The 19,561-nt window shown below is 41.7% G+C and overlaps 1 protein-coding gene across 1 annotated transcript in view; it reads left to right on the top strand.

The window, feature by feature from the left end:
- Positions 1-18,368, top strand: part of FARSB (phenylalanyl-tRNA synthetase subunit beta) — a 64,843-nt gene extending 46,475 nt beyond the window's left edge. The window contains exon 17 of the mRNA XM_045775260.2: positions 18,096-18,368. Within this exon, the coding sequence (XP_045631216.2) occupies positions 18,096-18,247 (152 nt within the window). The 3' untranslated portion in view covers positions 18,248-18,368. The remainder of the gene's footprint in view (positions 1-18,095) is intronic.
- The last annotated feature ends 1,193 nt before the right edge of the window (positions 18,369-19,561 follow it).

The following is a 19,561-nucleotide window of genomic DNA, read 5'->3' as shown; positions in this document are numbered from 1 at the left end:
CATGTATTGATCTTCCTAAAAGTCATATTTTTATAATTCTAAACCTATGGCAGTATTTAAATCCTTTATTATGGGGCACCTGGGTGGCTCAGTCAATTACACGTGTGCCTCCGGCTCAGGTCATGATGGGATTGAGCCCCGCGTCAGGCTCCCTGCTCAGCAGAGAGCCTGCTTCTGAACCTTCTCCTCCCAGTTCCTGCTCTCCATCTCTGTCTCTCTCTCAGATAAATAAAATCTTTTAAAAATCCTTTATTATTTTGATGCTAAAATATGTAATGCTTCATACTTAATTTCCCTAATATGTAGATGTCTGTTTTGGTTTAGAGGGTTTTTTTAATTTTTTTATTAGAAAATGCATTCATAAACTGTAATCTTCTCATGTGGTTGTAAATCTTTATGTTCAGTTTTTTTAGAGCAAGTTGTTACTATGGTCTTGATTTAGAATGAGGACAGAGTCAGTATTTTTCCTTTTGAACTTATTTAGGCTTTCATAGTAGAATATTCTAATGTTTTAAAGTTTTGACGTCTATGAAATGTCCTAAATTTATGAATTTGAAAAGCTTTGGTATAACTTCTTTATGTATATGGGTGGCCTGGACCAGTATATATTTCAGTATATCTAAACTGGCTATTTTGGGAAAATAAAACGTGTATTTACTTGTAGTGTCCCTATCACCAGCATTGGCCACATCTTTGTTTCTAAGTGCTTTCTGTAAGAGCCATCAAACCAAAGAACATTGCTGTCATTCTAAATAATAGTTCCTCATTTCTTGTAGGCCTTTCTAAGTCTATTTTGATTAATGACAAACATGGTCTTTTTTTTTTATGGTTAAAGAAATCAACACTTAAAAGTAAGTGGTTTGTCAAAATAAGTCAGCAAAGCTGGTTTTCATCTCAGATTTCACATACATATTTTATAGACCACTTAGATATATGTACATATCTCCTAAGTAAATATGTAAACACAGGAATTTGGTAGTTGGAGCATGTTTAGCTACATCATTTCCACCGATTTATTGTTATTTTGCATATAGCTTTTTCTGCAAAGAAAAGGTCTTGAGAGTATCAAAAAGAATAGAAGCAGATTAATAGCTACCATTTCCTACCATTCTTAATTACTGAGTTGTCTTCTCTTACTCCTCTGGCATATGGTTTACTTTTTAATAATTAAAAATCCCTGGTGGCTTTGCATTTATAATTGAGCTAAGTCTGTTCACCAGAGATTCCTGCTAATGTCAGTTCATTGGCAGTTACACCTAATTTCTTCTGTCTTTTGTGCTGTGCTGTTTGGTGGTAGTGATGAGTGGAACAGAATTTGATTCCCCTTTGAGAAATGTGGCCCTGTCCATTGTGAGAGAAATCTGGAAGCTCATTTGATCGATCATTGCATTGATCCCAAGGCGTTCTGCTGACATTGGAGTGTAACCTTGTTTATTCTGAAGACAGCCACTCTCTGCAGCCTGCAGGGTCTGTGCAGGAGCGCTCCTGGCTCGCACGACTGCAGCCGGAGTTAGAAGCCACGGTCGCTTAGTCTTACAGAGTTTTCACTTGCTGAGCACCTTTGCACTTAACTAGCGTGAGCTAGAGCATGGAGTCGATGATAGAATAAGGGCAGTTAAGTGGGAGGGGGAAAAAGAACCGCTAACGTTTTAGCAGACTGTAGAGCCTTTGAGGGTTTCAGAAGAGTTCAGCTCAGTGTTTTAATGGCATTTGATCAGATTATTGCAGCATATATATGCCTTGTTTTCCCCCAAGCTTCTTCCCTTTTGTGGTTTGTTGCAAACTAAATTATATATGTCAGAATGCATTTATCCTTTTCAGAAACCACTTTTGGGCAAGAAAAAAATCTCAACGTTTTTGTGTTTAGGACATTTATGTGGTTGCTGGGCAAATCAGTGGCAAAAATAATTTCTTGTAGGAGGTGGTAGGTTTTGTGTGCAGTTGGCTGCATTGACTTCAGTGTGTATTTTTTTCCCCTTTTTAATTTTTTTACCGAGTTCGGTTTTGTTTTATTTACAATTCTCCAGAAAACTTCAGTTTAACTTGAGACAAGATCTCGGAGAGACAGATTTTACAACTTTTAGTTTTGACCATTCTAGTTTTCATGCTGCTCAGAATTCATCTTGTGAAATGAACAATAACCCTGTAAGCAATATGCACATTTAATCCTGCACCATATGTACCCCTAGTGGTTATTTAGAAACCTTCTGTTACAGTAACACCTAATGACCATTTACTTGACCTGTAGGTCATGACCTTTTCCTCTTTTAGGACACCTGTGAAGGATTTCAGATGCTAAAAGTTACGGGTGAAACTGTGAGGTTTTCCTAGTCTTCACATTGGTTTTTAGTGTAACTTGAGCTTGGAAATATATGAGAAGAATATCTGTTGAACAACTTGTTGAAGTAAAGTTGTTCCATTTATGGTTTGATTTACACAAATGTTCTGGACGCGAATAAAGGGGGATCTATATATGTCCACACTTAGTTACCACCAACAAAGGCATCACTCTCTTAAGGTATCAAGTTTAAAAGAAAAAAGGTTTAGATGTTTTTAAGCTTCCTGGCCTTATTACTCTGCGTAAACAGTCCTTATTTCTCTACTTCTCTTTTTTGTGTTTTGAGGCAAGCCTTCAAATAGTTTTTGTTACCTTCTTGGAAGGCATTGAACAACTCAAACCAGTTTCACAATGGCCGTGATCCCCACACAGGGAGCAACCCTGTACTGGGCGCCACGGTCTTTAGGATGCTCGGCCGTTAACATGAAGTTCACCTAGCCCCGTGGTTTTGAGTGTTTGTTGTTGCCTCCTTCTCTTATACGTACTAGACAAAGTTCTCTGCACTCAGGTTCGTTTCACCTCGTTGGGGGTGGGGGGCTTGATGTTCAGTACTCAGCAGATTGGAGTGCTCGGCCCTCCCCTTGATGACTCCGCTCCATTTCCCATCTGATAGATGTTGTCCTAACTGTTTCTCAACTTGCTTTTTTTGTCTCTCCCCTAAGGAACGTTTCTAGACTTCTTCTGATTGCCCCTGTATATTATGTACTTTGTGTATACCTGTGCTTCATACATAAAAGGAGTATGTATAGACCTTCTTAAAAGCGAAGGTTAAAAATAACTAAAGTTCCAACTTTAAATTGTATTTACTGAATAACTTTTCATGTTTATTTACTTATACAAATTATAGTGTGTCAAATTAGATATGCCAGTTAATCACATTTTGTCATTTAAAACTTTTTTCAGCAAAAGTCAAACAACTGCAGTTCTTAATCATTAGTGAATTTAACTTTTCTTTGAAAATAACTAGCTGGCAGTCAGATATTGTCATTGTTTCTTCTTTTTGGCACATGATATAATTAATGGTGTGTTGAATAACTTTTTGAATTAGAAACTTTATTTTCTCAAAGCCTAAGCCATGCACAGAAGCTCTTGGAGTCAGACATGAACAGCATCCTCAAGGCCGCTGACAGCAGCCTCTGCGCATGTGCCGGCCTCCTGTGCACATGGCTTCGGGAGCTGTAGAAAGTCTTCAGTCACAGAATCACAGCCGTCTGGTGCCGTGGTTTTGTAGTACTGACTGGTCGTGCGTACTGCTGCTCCTGTGATGCCCAGCACAGCCCAGTAGGAGGAGCTGAATACTGAGGAGTAAGATGGGTCAAGTTGGGTTCAGCTTTGGAGGGCCACAAACCATTGTAATTTATAGGATTTTTTTCCACACCTCCTTTTCTGCCCCCAAGAACTAGTATTGAGCACGGAGGCTATAAATACGTGCATTCTTTGGAGTTACTTGAATTCAGCTATATGTAGTGGGCAAAAAGTCTTTACTTGTCATGTCACCTTGTGCTCCTTTCTTTCCTGCTTCCAAACTGGAACCTGGCTTCTATTCTGTAGAAAAGGTCATGGCCCAAATACAAAGAAGTTCAGTTTCAGCATCTGGGCACTTGAAATAAGCTAAAAGTTTAGAGGATTTTTAGGGTAACTTTTACTACTCCATTTTCATCTTACATACAAGACAGCTTTACTTCCCTCAGGTAGTACCAGGGGTACACATGGGTCAGACTTCGGTGGCACATGGGTGTGCTTCAGCGTATCGGTAACAACACTGTCCAGTGAATTCCTAGGGAATGATGTATTCTGGTAAACTAAATTTCAACCCTCTCAGTGGCCAATTCAGATCCAAAGGATGGGTAGATGGTAGGTGGATAGAAGAGTAGGTGAACGTATTGAACAAATCCCTAGGTAGGGCTAATGTGGAGTAGTCAGCGGACGCATGGCTATTCAGAATAAAGGCCTATTTCCCTGGAGCACTTAACTCTGCCTTTGCTATACACTTCTGTCTTCTTTAAGCCATTGATATTTGGAGTTTTCTTTTCCAAGATAAAACCAGTCCTAGCTTACAAGTCACATTTTAATTTCTGCCTGCCTGAACGCCTTGACGGAACGGAGTGCTGTCCAGCTGTAAGATTATGGAATCAAGTTTCAAGCTAACTTCTAAGTCACTTTAAAATTCTTAGTAAAGTCATTTTTTCTGTCTCTCAGTTGTTGTATCCCTTTACTTCTGACTTTCGAGCGCAGTTTCGATGACTCACTCTCCTGTCCACATATGGACTGGTTTCATTCTGGCCACCTTCATGGATATTCGTCTCGTGGACGCACTTGTGTCTTGTTGCTGATCACTGGCATTTCTTTGCAGTGTGCATTTTTACAGCTAACAAAGACATGGGCCATTCCCAGGGAATGTGTTGCAGAGGAGTGGCTTTTACAGTGTCTTCTGGGCTGCCATAAAACAAACCATTTGTAGATATACTTCCAAGCAAGATTTGAACAAAGTGTCCCTGTTTAAAAAAGAAGCTTGAAACCCACCCTTCTAGAGAAGCAGGAAGTTCATGAATGCTGTTGAAGATGATTACATATCGCACTCTTTACAGTGTATTTTCACTTGCTGTTCTTTTACGTGCCCTGGTTAAGAGTATGTAAGATTTTAGTAACAGCGAGTCCTGCCACATGGAGTGGTACATCGTGTGAGAAATGATTGCTATGAATCCAGCTACTCATAAGCCGGCAATGAGCTGTCAGGACTTGGGTGCCCTCCAGTTCTAGTTCAGGAAAACCAGCTACCTAATAGAGTCTTACACTTGTGGGTACTGCAAAATTAATAACACTGACTTAAAAGGGAAAATGTGCCAAAACATTGATTCAGCTTATATTTCTGAAGTTCTTCGGTGATTTGAAGAGTTAATGATATGAGTTAATATAATATGGCAGTCCCTTTTGTTTTAGTTTGATAAACTCAAATTACTCAACACAGTCCCTTAAAATAATGTATGATATCTAATATTTTATCAGGGTAAGGGAACAAACTGAAATAAGGTGTTGCATTTCCCAAACAGTAGGAAATACTATGATAGAGAACAAAACATGTATGCATGTTTTAGATAGGTTGTTTCCTTCTTAAGATCTGTCCATCTACCCATTGGAGTGGCCTTGAAAAGAGTTTTGTTTAAGATTTATTTTTAGAGTGAGTGTGTTAGTACAGCCCTCGATTTTGGGTTGTCCACAGTTTTCTGTTAGATTCAGGTTAGGCATCTTTGGAGAAACGCTGCAGAAATAATGCCGTCTTTTCAAGTGGCACAAGTCTCCGTTTATTTCATAACTGATGCTGTCTACTTAAATCATTAAGGTGGTGTGTACTAGGCTTTCCGGTAAAGTTACTCCTTCCTCCATCATAATACACATTTTGTGGGAAGAACTTTGAAATTATTTAAGTGTTCTGTTCCAAATGTGTCTTCCTACTTAGCAAGGACTCACTATTTCTTATTCAGTATTTTAATCCATTATAACCGTTTCTTATAATGCTTACAGCGTTCCCAGTTTGGCCAGTGAGTGTCCCTTCAAGCTGGCTTGTGTCCTTTTAACATGTTCCTATTCCTTACTCCCCTTCCCTTGCTTTGGGCACAAGAAGATATTCTCAGGCTTACCTGGAACTTTTCGTTGCCCCATTTCTCCATCCTGGTTCTGTTTGTTAGGGAATGGTGTGTAAAAGCCAAGATTTAAGGGGTATTTATTGCTATTGGGGGTAGGAGTTGTACGTGTATGTGTGTGCACACATGCATTTTCTTCTGCATGTATATATTGTGGACCGAAAGTCCACGACAGGGCCACTGTTCCAGTGCACACCTTCATGGTTCATTCCAGTTTTCTCTTGTTCCATATTTGTACCTCTCTTCAACAGAGAAACCTGGCTCCCATTATTCCTAACTTCTTCGTTTACTTGATCAGTGCCCCTGTTTGTAACCTGACTCCGTCTTTTCCCCTGTGTGTTTGCTCCGCTCATCACTCTGCCTCCTCAGGGTTGTCCCCTGCTCACCTGTGGATGCCCTCCCCATCCCCTTAGCCTCTGACACTCCTTTCTGAACTTTCCCCTTCCTGATCTGGGGGACACACAGTCCCTAGGGTGGGGATTTCTGCCTTTCTTAGCCTCTTGAGGGCTGAAAAGTTCTGGAAGAGAAGGGAAAAGACTGTAAGTCTTGAGAAACCTTTGTCAGGAGGCTCTTATTAAAATGAAGAGGGGGAAATGATTGTATACGGGGTTGGGGGGGCTTTTTCTAAAGCTGGTGATAATATAGAAAACATTTCTGGGCTCATACATCTTTTCTGTGGTAGACTTGGAAGCAGGTGTATCTCCAAGTGGCTCTGGTTCCTTGTAGTGAGAAATTTCGATAGCAGTCTGGGTGCTGAGATTGCTCACTGCTACTGGAGAAGTTGTTTCTAGGACTTCGGTGTGCAGAGCTGGGGAAATCATTTTTGTTTTGTTTTTTCTCTTTTAAATGAGAAAACATTGAGTTCATATGGCTATTTCCAATTTATATTTAGGATTAGAGGATTTTTACTTAATATACTTGACTTTATAGCTCTTTTCTTTACATTGAAAATCTTGGTTCCTAATGAGCTTATGTAATTTGCTCACTCTACCTGTTTTTCAAAATGACATTAGGATGATTAGTACAACAATTTAAATATTATCTGCAGTTCTCTTTGTACTTAAGATAGAGCTTACAAAATGAAGTCTATTTCAAGAAGTCCAACTTCCATTTCTGTTCCTATCGCACTGTTCCCTCACTGCCTGTATAGGTTTATAATTTTTATTTTTTCAGTTATCCTTCTACAGTGTTTTTAGAAATTGTGTGTATTCTCTACGTTCTTAACTGGGGCATTGATACTTTGCATACCGTTCTGTACCTTGTTTTTTTACTTAATCTACGTTGGAGCTCACTGCAGCCACATGGGGAGATCTGCCACTTTCCTTTTGCCAAGCACTGTACTGGAGTGCCACAGTTGATTCACCTAATTCCCTAGCGACGGACATAATTAGGCTCTTTCCAGTCTTATGCTGCTGCAGATAATGCCACAATGACTACCCCTGTGCATATGTTGTTTGGTATTTTTGCTAGTGTTTCTTTGGGACAGATTGCTGTTAAGTATGGGATTATTGGGACAAACGGTAAATTCGTATGTTTGTTAGGTACTGCCAGACACCCTCCAGAGGACTTGTGTTCTAACATTGTACAAACCCAGCAGCACCAGATGAGAGGACCTTTTTTTTCTGAACCTGGTTCACAGACTTGTCAGACTTCTCTATTTGGGGGTTAGTCTTTCAGGAGGAAAATGGTGTCTACTATAGTTTTAATTGGTGCTCTCTTAGGAGCAAGTAAACATATTTTCATGTTTTAGGACATTTTTATTTCCTTTTCTGTGAACTGCTTGTTCATGTGTCTTATGTTTTCTTAGGTATGTTGGTCTTTATCTTCTCTTTTTAGAATTTTTCTTTTTATGCATTTAGGGATATTAACCCTTTGTGATATACATCCCACCAAAGATAAATTTTTAAATTATCTTTTTTCTTTTGGTTTTTGCCATGTAGATTTTTATATAGTAAAACTTGCTAATCTTTTTCCTTATTGCTTCTGGATTTTGAGTCCTGAAGTTCCTTCTACTCTATGATGAGGGAGGAGTCCCCCGTGCTTCCTCTAGTGCTCAGGTGTTCCATTATTTTACATTTACACCTCTTATCTGTTTGTAATTTATCCTGAGTACGTTTGAGGAGTAGATCCAGTTTTTTCTTTTTCCCATATGCTTTGGAGATTTTGATATATGCTATTTTCCAGTTATTGCCTTTTTTTTTTTTTTAATGGTACCATTTAACTTCCTAAATTTAGTGTAAATGCTTTTTGGAATCCATGAAGGAATAGAAGAGATCTAAACTTTTATCTTTGGTATCTTTAAAAGATGGAATGATTTTTGGAAGTCCTTTAGTTAGATTGAACAGGTACGAAGAAAACATGAAGATACGTGAATGGGTCAGACTCTTTCAAGAAAAGAAAGCCTCTGTTGTTCAACTCTTGGGAACTATTTCAAGAAATTTGCAGGCACAGAGTTGGCGTGATAGTCTCCTTAACCAGCCCCAGCCCTCTTAGTCTATTAGCAGTCTTTCCCAACATTAAAATAAATGTCTTATTTATATGGAAAGGTAGGTAATTAGAAATTGAGGTGAGACCTCTAATCATGTAATATTGATAAGATTCGGAGAGATTCCAAAAGGAAATGTCTATGCCATAACTGGGGAGTTTATAAAACCTTTAGCTGATGATGTATTTATATGTTGGATTTATTTTGTAACTGTTTCAAGAATACATTATGTATCAAAGTAGAGGACTCTGTATATGGTCCCATTTACCCTGGAGCTGGAGCAAATATTGGTATCCGGCATCCTTTCAGAGCACTTTGCGACTTAATAACCAGGTTTCCCATCCAAGGACTTTATTTAGAATGACGTATTTGTGGGGTTGTTGGTGTTTGGGTTGGGTTGGGTTTTGTGCATCTGTTCTTTTAGAATAATAAAGTCATTCCAGTGGATGCCAACACCTTTTTTGAGGTCTCGGTTTTGCTCCCTCCTTGCTTAGTTTAACCAAAGGCTTAGTTTAATGTAGTAACTCCCACTGCTCAGAGCTTACCATCTATTATGGTTTGGAAAATTAGAAGGTTGTTAAAAATCACTGACCAACATCTGTTTTTTTTAAACTTATTTAGGAAGCAAGACTCTGGGATCCTTAATAACTAATGCTTGCTGATTTTTAAAAAGTATTAATCCATAATCTGCTTTGTTTAAAGATGAGAAATGCATATTTTACTGTCACTTTGGGGCGGTGGGGAAGCTGAACCATAATCCGACGTTCATTAGATAATCTGTCTTCTCCAGAGGTTCTTTCATCTGCCAGCACCTTTTCTCTCTCTCCTTCCCATATTTTGTTTGGAGAGACTCCTTTCTGCCGTTTAGTCTTCTGTTCCATCATTGCAGGAATCCCACAGATGGACATTCAGAGTGTTTTATATAAACGATAGAAAGACAAATCAGCTTCATCAAGGTCCCAGTTGAGAGCTTGGATCTTGAGGAGCTATTTTGCTTTTCCCTGGTGTTGAATAGCTCTGGTCTACCCTTGACCTGTTTGAGAAAGCGGTGCTACTGGTCACGAGGGTGATGTAGGCACCCTCTCCTCCCTCCTGAAACACCTCTGAGAACTGCAGGCTCAGGTGGGTTAGGGGTTAGGAATGGAATCTCCCTGCCGGGGGTTACTCTCGACCCGACAGGCCAGAGGTGAGGTGGACAGCCTGTGTTCGGGACCCCTGGCCCTCACCGTGCTGCAGCCCTTCTGTGTCTCGGGTGTTCTTCCCGCCCGCCCTCTTGCACTTACTTGTTGCCTTCTGCTCCCTGAAAAACCTTTCCTTCTCAGGAAAGGATCTGAGTTCAGTTGATGCGTATCAGTGTGAACTTAAGAGGTGCTTTGATTTTTAGCTGCCTTTCTAATTACGAAGGAAGAGAAATGTGGTCCCTTTATAACAATTTAAGGTGTTAACACAAAGAATGGGGGCTAATTCAGCGGAATAGAAAAATCTCCCCGCCCTCTGAAACTATGTCATGGTGACAGCCATGCTCTTATGTGAAAAACATATTCAGGAAGAGGTGGAAGGAGAAATGTGGGGCACAGCAGCACTGCCCAGCATAATAGCAAATATATGCCTTACTGTAAACAAAAACCGTGTGACTGTAGTGACAGGATTTTTATTCCTTCTGAGTGATATTGAAGGCCAGAAAGAGTAAGCACTGGAGCAAATGTCCGATAAAATGCTTTGCTCTCAACGGCTCCAGAACTTCCTGTTTCTTTGGTAAGACCTGTTTTGATGTGTCTAATATTCATCAGTAGCTGGTAGGTATTTTATTAATGCTGTTATCTCAGCCACTGTAATTAGGCACTCACCTTTCAGAAGAGAGAAGTTTCTGATAATTCTCTTAATTCCCAAAGGCTCCTAGCTTGTTTGAATACATTCTCTGAATAGAGACTTTCTCTTGGAATTACTTTCCTCGGCTGCTTTAAAGCATTTTTTTTTTCCACCCACCAGTAGAACTAAAAAAGGTAGTAGTTGGTACCATGCAAGGGAAAGTATTTAATTGGTGTCCTACAAGATGGGATCAGCATCGTCCTTATTAGTATAAGTTTGTGGTTTGTTGCTACTACCTTGGCTAGAAGGCTGTTGTTTAACACTTTGGTATATAATGAGCTAGACGAGGATTCATATATTTTTTTATTTGTGTGGTATTACTTTTGGCAAAGGGAAGGAAACTAAGAAAGAGCAAAAAGCAATATATATTATAGAAGCCCTCTGTATAACAGTGGATAATTGGAAATAACTCCAACATAAAATAAGAACAATCTGGCAAACTAGGACACATGTAATGGAAATGTTAAAAATGTCTTTAGACATATGAATATAAACTAAGTTGAAATGCAGATCCCAAGGTGGTATAGACACGATTTAAAATGATAGGAGAGAGTACATTTTGTTAGACGCTGGGGTGCCTGGTCAGCTGTGGCGCAGTGAGAACAACACTGGTGTCACTTCCAGTGATTTAGGACTGAATCCCTCCGTGCCGGCTTCTTCAGCTCTCATGTGGGGATGATGGGGTCTGTCCACCTGGACCACAGAGTTGTGGAGAGGCAGGTAAGTTTGGGAAAGCATTTTGGAATCAATACTCTTCAGAGTAAACTCAGGGTAGAATTCAGCTCTGCCCTTCAGAAAATGGGAACTGGATAAAAGTCACAGTTGGGGCGTCTAGTCTCAGCTCTGCTGTAACCTGGCTCTGTGGTCTTCTTAACCACTTTGGTATCCATTTTCTCATCCTGAAGTAAAGGCCTGGACAAGGTCTTCTCTCGTCAGTTCTGGTGTTCAGTTTCTGCAGGAGTTTCAGTGCCTCAAAAGCAAGCCCTGCCACGAGTTCTAATGTCGGTGCTTTCTCGCCTCGCCCTTTCAGGTGGTGTCACTGTGGTGCTGATTTATCTGCTCGTGGTGTTCTAGCTTTGTCTCAAGAATCTGGAGTTTATTCCTTAAATGTGCCTGTGTTGTGTGAGATCGAAAAAACGTTTCATCAGTATTATGTTGTATTCATAATTTTACAGAGCGTACTCGGGTATGTCCTAAGGTTAGAGGTTGTCAGGTTTTTTGTTTCTTTCTCTCAAGTTTTGTTTATTTATTTTATTTTAAACCAGAAGAAGTTTGCAAACATGAAATGGACAGCTTGACCAAAAGTTTGAAAACATTATCCCGTCGGCCATCTGTGCCTCTGGGCCACACACACAGAGGCGCCCGTGTCAGTGGCCGCGGGCACCTTCAGCGTGCTCCGTAGCCTATACTGTTGCTCGCCTTGGGCAAGTCCCCTAATCTCCTTGTGCTTCGCTTTTTCCCCATCTGTAACTTGCCTGTCCTCAGGGGCTCGGCCGGGGCTGCGCTGGGACTGAGGCACTGCCTCTCCTGGGGATGGAAGGAGAGGAATAGAAGGCACGGTACTCTGGCTTTAACGGTCTCCGTGTTCTTTCCTTCTCCTGCATTCCCTCCTTTGTCAGCGGAAATCTAATTCTGCAGCTAAAGCCCATGCATCGTAGTTACACGTTGGAAGTTCTGTTGACTCCACGTTGGCCAAAGGTGTGAATTTGAATAGTAGGTTAACTAATTGTGAAATTATAGATACAGTCTATATACTCCATATTCCTGTTCTTTCCCCAGTTAGCCCTACAATAGTCTATTATTATTAATACTGTTTCACTATAATTATGGAGAAAATAATAAAGCTCATATTTGGTTTGAGAAATTGTCTCCTAAAAGGCTTTTATAGGTGAAAACCTAGAAAAGAACCATTTTATTGGCCCAGGAAGGCGGGTGATCCATACATTTTATTTCTGATGTTATTATTCTAAAACTATCCTATGAATGTTTAAGAAATGTGACAATTTGGGGGAAATGATTTATGTGTCAGACAAATCAGGACAATGGCATTATTTTAGAATAGGAATTTTCAAAACCAGTAGAGACAGTGAGGGCACTTTTTAAACTGGAGTTAGAAATCCTTTGGTTTTATATAAGTAAATTTGAGACTGATTTAAAATTGGAACTGGATGGTTCACATTTAAATTCTTCTAACATTGCTGACCTTCTTCAGGTTTTTAAATATGGGTTTGTATGAGAGGCACATAGATTAGACTTTAAAGTGGATCTAAGAAATGTTAAGTGATCTCCATGGAAATAAATTACAAATTTGTCTATACAAAGTAAAACTGGGAAACTTTGGAGTTCTGATTCAAAAAACTTATAAGGTTGATTGTGGTGATTTATTTTAAAAGGTTCTTTATTGAAGACATTTCTCCTTTTTAGTAGAAGACTAGATAGTCTGGGCTTTCCTGATTACTTTTTAAGAATAGTGTCTCCAGGATCTAGTCCTTTATGTGAGTAGGGGTTTTGCCTGCCGTGTCTCGATAGGATGTTGCTGTGAGCGCAGGCATCCTCCCCGGTCCCGTGCTGTGGGGTTAAGTAGGCACCCGCTCCCCTCACGTCCGGTTGCCTTCGCTTTAAGAGTTAATGATGTCTGCAGGTGTGTTGGGATTAGCACTGTAAAGTTGTGTAAGGGCTTTTTCTTTCTTTTGATCTCCCGAAAGGGATGAAAGATAGCCATTAAACTCAGGGGATTAGGTCCCCTCTCTTTAAAGACTTTAGGTACCATAAATATTTCACTTCAGATGTAAGGTGAAGAATTGTATACATCTGGGGGGAAATGGGTGTTTTATATTACCAGTTGGAAATTATTCAGTTTCCACTTACAAATTAAATTATCTTTATAGAGATATTTTCTCCCAATCTGTAGTGGACTGAGATCGGAAAAAAATGTGTGGGTGTATATCTCAGTAGTTATACTGATTGTTTTCCCTTCTATTCTTACACCTTTTTCTTTTTTGTAAGTTAATGTGTCGCCTACATTGTGCCTCCCCCCCCCACCCCTGTGGTTCTCCCCACTTTGTATAACTGCTGGTATACTAAAAAAAACCTCCTGCCTCTAAAACTTGGAGAACAACTACCATGCTCCCATGTTCGGTTTAAGTGTGTGCTCAGTTTTTAAAAAGAGGCCCTATATTTTGTCCTTCCTCTTCCTTTAAACTGCCACTACTCAGAGAAGGAAAGGGAGGTTGAGGTGCCGGCAGCAGTTAGACAGTCATGGTTACTCCATGCTCAGAGAATTGGTGGGAAACCAGGAGACGAGTCCTGCGTAGGGAAACATGGTTTCAGCCCCTTCCACTTCGCCCTGTGCCCCACTCTGCCCGTTTCACTCCAGAATGGAATGCTGGGGAATTTTTTTTGTCCTTTGTATTTTTCCTAGGCTGGACTTTTGCATCATGGAATGGATTATATATATATACATATACATATATACATATACATATATATATGTAAAATTGTATTTGGAATTAGGGACTTAGGAGAGGAAGGGGGGTAGGGTTTGGCAGTACCAGTCCTAGGACCAGCCTGTTAAATGATTATTCCTATTCCATTACCTGTATTACATAATCGGTCATTTAGAACAAATTTAAAGCACACTCAGTTGCCCCAGTGGTTCACTCTATCTATATGATTGTGATTTTGTATTTTGTCCCTGAATTTAGGAGAGCGTGTATGGGTTATTTGTATTTAAACTGACAGTGGTGGTTTCTATTTGCTGTGACACATGAGATGTACACTCAGTCCTTTCCCAGAGGTCCTTGCCCCTTTTTATTTTGTTCTTACCTTTTTATTGGAGAAAATTGGGGTGATGCAGTACCAGATTGCAGGCAGTTACCAGTATGTAGATTTGAACCCCGAAGCATGTCTTAGTGATATGAAGAGAGGGAAAAATAAAATTGAGTAGATGGTTATTGGAGATGGTCAGCATAAAGCACCAGATGAATTAGTTGAACATAGCCAGTGGCAGGGGGTTGAAGATTAAGGCTTAAGGGCCTCATGCTTGATAACACTGTCCCGAGTTCGGCTTAGAGGTCTGCTCAGTTACCGCCTTAAACCTCTACTTCCGATGCGTCCTAAAATTATAGGAATGACTCGATGTGGAAAGCTTATCCAAACTTTAGGCCTATAATACTACTCTAAAAGAAAGACAGGGGCAAAAAGAAACTGTGAAAGGTGTTTGGCAACGAGCAAGAGTGGGAGCTCACGAACTCTTTGAAGGTCAATTAGCCAGAAAATGTGCTAAAGACTGGGTGCTGTGCCGCGTTACTGGCCGAGAATTACCCCCAAGGTCCTCAAAGTGGTCCTGCCGCTTGAGCACAGAGAGACAATTACAGACCTGGAGGAGATGCTACAAAAGCTTTAATTAAGGGACTTACTTACACCCCACTAAGTTTGGGAAATTAAATTCTTGCTTGTGCTTAACTGATGTTTCTTTTGTCTGGGCTTCCACATGGATTTCAGCACGAGACCACTATTTTCCCCCGGGTCTGTTTTATGTTGGAGGCCGTTTCGCTGTGATGGATACCAGCAAAGCGGAGTGTTTAATCCGTGTCAGGAACCAGGTGAAAAAGTGGGCTGAGAGGCTTTGTGCCAGGGAGCATTTGGGGCACAGGTTGAAAATTGGAGTGTTTACAGCAAACCAGGAACCCCGTTTGGGCTTAGACATATGAAGAGTAGGCAACTGTATTTTTTTAGAATTTGAATTTTAGAATTCCCGTTCGTAGGGCAACATGACTTTCCGTGAATTGGGGCAACTTTGTCTCTAGACCCAGCAGGCTGCATTTTCTCCAGAGGCACCAGTTTGGTTTTTGTTGGGGAGGTTAGAGTTGGCCTCTGACTGCCATCCGGTTTGGTTTTTCACAAGCCCAGACCCAGATTGCGGCTCTATTTGGATGTGACGACTTCTGGAAAGACTGGTTTAAGGCCCAGCTCGAGCATTCTGATCCATCCGTCCATCCGCCTGAGTTACTGAGCTCAACCACCCTGCTGCCAGTGGGAACTGCCCTTGTCTCCGAGCGCCGGCTGAACGGCTGCCTTAGGCAGGCGTGTGCCCCTTGTTTCGGTAGCGAAGCAGTGCTCTCTTGGCCGCCTTCTTCGGAGGGGTGCATTGCTCCCTGCAAAGTTCGGTTGAAACCACACAGTCTTTATCTTTTCTTTCAGGATTTCTAGTCCATACCCGTCAGTCAAGAGGTCCGTTTTTAGGGTCTGTCTGTACCCACTGAAGTCCTTTTGTGTGCCTCTCAGCTTGTGTATGCGAAGGACAAAATTGCAGCTTTGCTCTAACTGAACAGAAGAAGGGGCAAAGCCTAAGTGCTTCCTGTCGAATCTGACCTTGTGAGAAATGAAAAATGGCAAGAAAATGATCATGGTCGTCACAGGCTCAAGTGTGCGGTTTTCAGCACAGTTTTGTATACAGAAGTCCGTCCGTGAATGTCATTGTTACATGTGGGTGGGGAGGGGAGGGTTAACGCTGGTTGAGAGGCCAGAGGAGCCGGTTCAGAAGCAGCTCCCCCCAGCGAAGGCCCTCGGGCCCGGGCTGACGGAGGGGGTGGGAGCAGCTCTGGTGGATCCGGTGCCGGGCTGAGAGCTTTTGCTATTTACGTTATTTAGAATACTCATACTTGAGTGTGTTTTAAGTAACGTATAATAGGAATTTGTTTGCTTTGCTTTGCTTTAGAAAGAGGGAAAATTGTATTTAGTGATAGGAACGTTGTCGTTTGAGTACCTGACCGGTTACTGAGCTGAAGCCAAGTGTGGGCCAGACTTCTGGAGAAGGGACAGACAGCATTATCATGCTTGCTCACTGCAGGAGAATGCAGCTGAATTTTGCTAAAAAGTGCTGATTCCAAAAGTTGTTTTATGAAGTAAAAATTCTAAGTTCTTATCTCTTAAGCTTTATTTTGCTAACATTGTTAGAACTAGCACATCTGGCTTAGATTCTAAAATAGTCTGGTTTTATGCTTCAGTTAAAATGAATCCAATCAAATTGGAATTTGTAGATAAAAAGAAAGGATTTTGATACACAGTGAGGATTCTTAAACATGGCAAGGTTGCCAGTGAAGGTCTTAGGCTTCCTTTCTGGATGGCCTTTAAAAATAGGCTGGTGTTGTTTCCAGTCAGCGCAGGGTGTGCAGCTATGGCTCTGTAGAGGGGTGATGCCTGGTGGGACGAAGGTTCCGCAATTCTTGGTGACACAGCGTAGCATCAGCATTTTATACAAGCTTCACTTTGTCATGTGAAGATAGTTTTGTAAACTGGGTTTTTGTTTTGATAGTGTTAAAATAGGCCATCTTTATTAGATTTAGTGCTGTTCATATCTCACTAAGGCTTTCCATTATCAATCTGGTTTGGTTTCTGTGTTTTCTGAGTCCCCTCTCTGCCCCGTCCCCAATGTGGCTTAATGTGCATAGCCAAATACTTCAAATGCAGTTCAGGGAAAGGCTTGCTTTAATAAGACTGTGGAGCAGAATTGTTTAGTTTGGGGGGGATGTGAGGAACAGGCCACCTTCTATTCCAGCCCAGGGTGCTTTGGGGGTTATTTAAGAATGACAATTAAAAATGTTTTTCAGGAATATAAACACCATCCCCCTGGGCTGACTGGGAAGTATGTGGAATCGTCCTGTGTCTTTACCGTGTGGCTGGTACTGACTTGTTAGCAGCATGCTGCCCCCCCCCAATCCCGTATTTCTCCATCATCTGACCTTGGAGCCATTAGTAGAGACTCAGCAGTTTATTCTTTCATAAATAATGCACTCACTCTGAAATGGCAGGCTGCAGGCTTGTGGCCCGGCCCTGCTGCGTATTTATAGTCCATGCCAGTAACCGTTTTGGCTGAATCAGTCAGGAGCTGTGGGCCTGATCTCTTTTCAAGTTGGTGGCAAGTGAAATGAGTCAGCTTTTTTTTTGAGAGGGAATGAGCATTGATGAACTCTCGTGGCACTCGTCAGTGAATATGGAGTGGGCCTGGATGGTTGCTTGTTTTTAGCTGTTCAAACCTCAGTGACGGTTCCTAGTTTGGTGAGCCATAGCTCTGCACTGATACCCAAATGAAGAGAGCACTTTCTGCCTGTCTTGAAGTCAATCAGGGGTCAACCCAGACTTATGCGGTGCTGGCCTCTTACAGAAGATGCTCTAAAACTGCTGAGAAAGTTCTTTCTCCAGCAGGAATGCGGGTTGCGTTCTGGTAGCAAGGCCTAAGCCTGCCAGCGACCGTGCAGCGTGTTTCTCTGCGTACTAAGGTAGGAGAGTGAGTTTTGAATAGTACATGAACTCACGGTGGCCTTTTTATCCAGCACGTAGGACTATGGAAAAACCTGTTTCAAAACAGGTTCTTCCCATGCAAGGCCATCAGTTTTACATTTCATTTCTCCCCTTTGTCCTTCCTCCCTGCGGAGCTCCCCAAGGACTTGCCCAGCTGTGCTCCTTCAGCCCCCCTTTCCTGATCCTGCCTGCCTGGAGCCCTGGGATTAAAAAACAAACAAAAACAAAAACCCACACGGGGCCCTTTCATATTTGCCCTTAACCTTTTCCTTGTAAGAGTTCCTTGCTGTAATATCAAATATTTCAATTTTAAGATTAGAAAGCGTGAGGACAGCACACTCATTTCCTAGCCAGTGGTTTAAAGAAGTTCTCTTTCTAGCAGCCTGGTGAGCCTTAGGTGTGTTAAACGTCTGTTGACATTTTCGCCAGGAGAAACATTGATTTCTCTCTTCTTTTTCAGGCCCTGCTTTTTTCCCTGGGAGATGCGCGGAGATCTTTGCCAGGGGTCAGAGCGTCGGGAAGCTTGGGGTCCTTCATCCTGACGTCATCACCAAATTTGAGCTGACCATGCCCTGCTCCTCCCTGGAAATCAATATTGAGCCCTTTTTGTGAAGCTGGGTCTCTGCTGTGTGACTTTCTCCCTGAGTGTCCCCTTCTCCTTCCCTGGTGTCCTGTTGTCATCCCCACAGGGACCATCCATTTGCGCTTTAATGTTTAATAAAGTAGAAAGCGATGTCTGGCTCTGTGGGTAAATGCCGCCCGCTCCCTGCATTAGGCCAGCTTGTGCGAACATGGTGTCTGTGAAGCTGCGTGGTTAGGAAAAGCCCAGAGGAGCGCACGCTCGGGGTCTGACTGCTGAAACAACAGGATAGCAGATTCGGATGCAGGGTGCACGAGTACGAGAATGGAAGATTATCAGTTCTCACATTTGACATGCATTCAGCATCGGGACGCAGTGTTTTTAGGAGACCAGTAGGAAGCAATGGCGGTCTAGAAGTTACAGCCCTTGAAGTCATTTTAAAGTGAAAGAAAAATCTGTCACGAGTATTTGAGATATTTGAAGGTGTGGAGGTGTTTTCACTCCATGATTCCTGAGACTGCGTACAATACAGCTGTGCTCCGCCAGCCAAGCTGACCACGTTGATAGCAGTGCAGTGTGAACATTGGGAAACGATGAAGAAATTATTTTTGCCCTAGGCCATACATTTTACTGTAATCAATATTATAAAATCATGGGTTTAAATACTGAATTGAGCAGCTAGGTTCTTATTTTATAGGGAAGTATCGGATCTCCGGTGAAGCTAAGTTTCTGTCAATCTGCCTTGTCTTGCCCCCTAATTTCCTTTGATCTAGGCCCCTCCAGCAGACACCGATAGTGAGAAAACTAGGTCTAACGTGTGAGGTAAGTTCTCAGTTACTGTTAAAATGACATGTAACACAAAATGTAAAACTTCAAGTGCCAGTAGAAAGAGCTAACAAAGTGAGCAAGAATTACGTTTATAGAGCTTTGCTGAGCCTACTGTGAGGAAACCCCACCCTGCTCCTGCCTCGAATCAGGGCAGCAGGGTCCACCCTAGCAAGATCTGTGAACATACAGCCCTGTTCCTTCCCAATTCTTTTGTAGCCAGATCCTAACAGCATTTAATGAAGTGAGATATGCTCACAAAAAAGTCAGACGGTTTGTATCCAGCATACTTAAAGATTTGAATAGGTATTTCCCCAAAGAAGATACACGAAATAAGCATTTGAAAAGATGCTCAACGTCATTAGTCATCAGGGACATGCAAGTAGAAACCACAGTACGAACTGAAATGGCTGAAGTTTGAGAGACCGGTTCATACCAAGGATCGGTGAGACCAGGTCTGTGGGACCTCCGTGCCCCGCTGGTGGGAACGGAAGAAACAACAGTGTTACTTGTAGTCACCA

This window comes from Ursus americanus, chromosome 1, assembly GCF_024610735.1.
Source record: "Ursus americanus isolate L20-20 chromosome 1, mUrsAme1.1.p, whole genome shotgun sequence".
In the NCBI taxonomy this organism is placed as follows: Eukaryota; Metazoa; Chordata; class Mammalia; order Carnivora; family Ursidae; genus Ursus; species Ursus americanus.
Note: the sequence above shows the minus strand (reverse complement) of the source record. Positions and strands in the feature narration are given on the sequence as shown.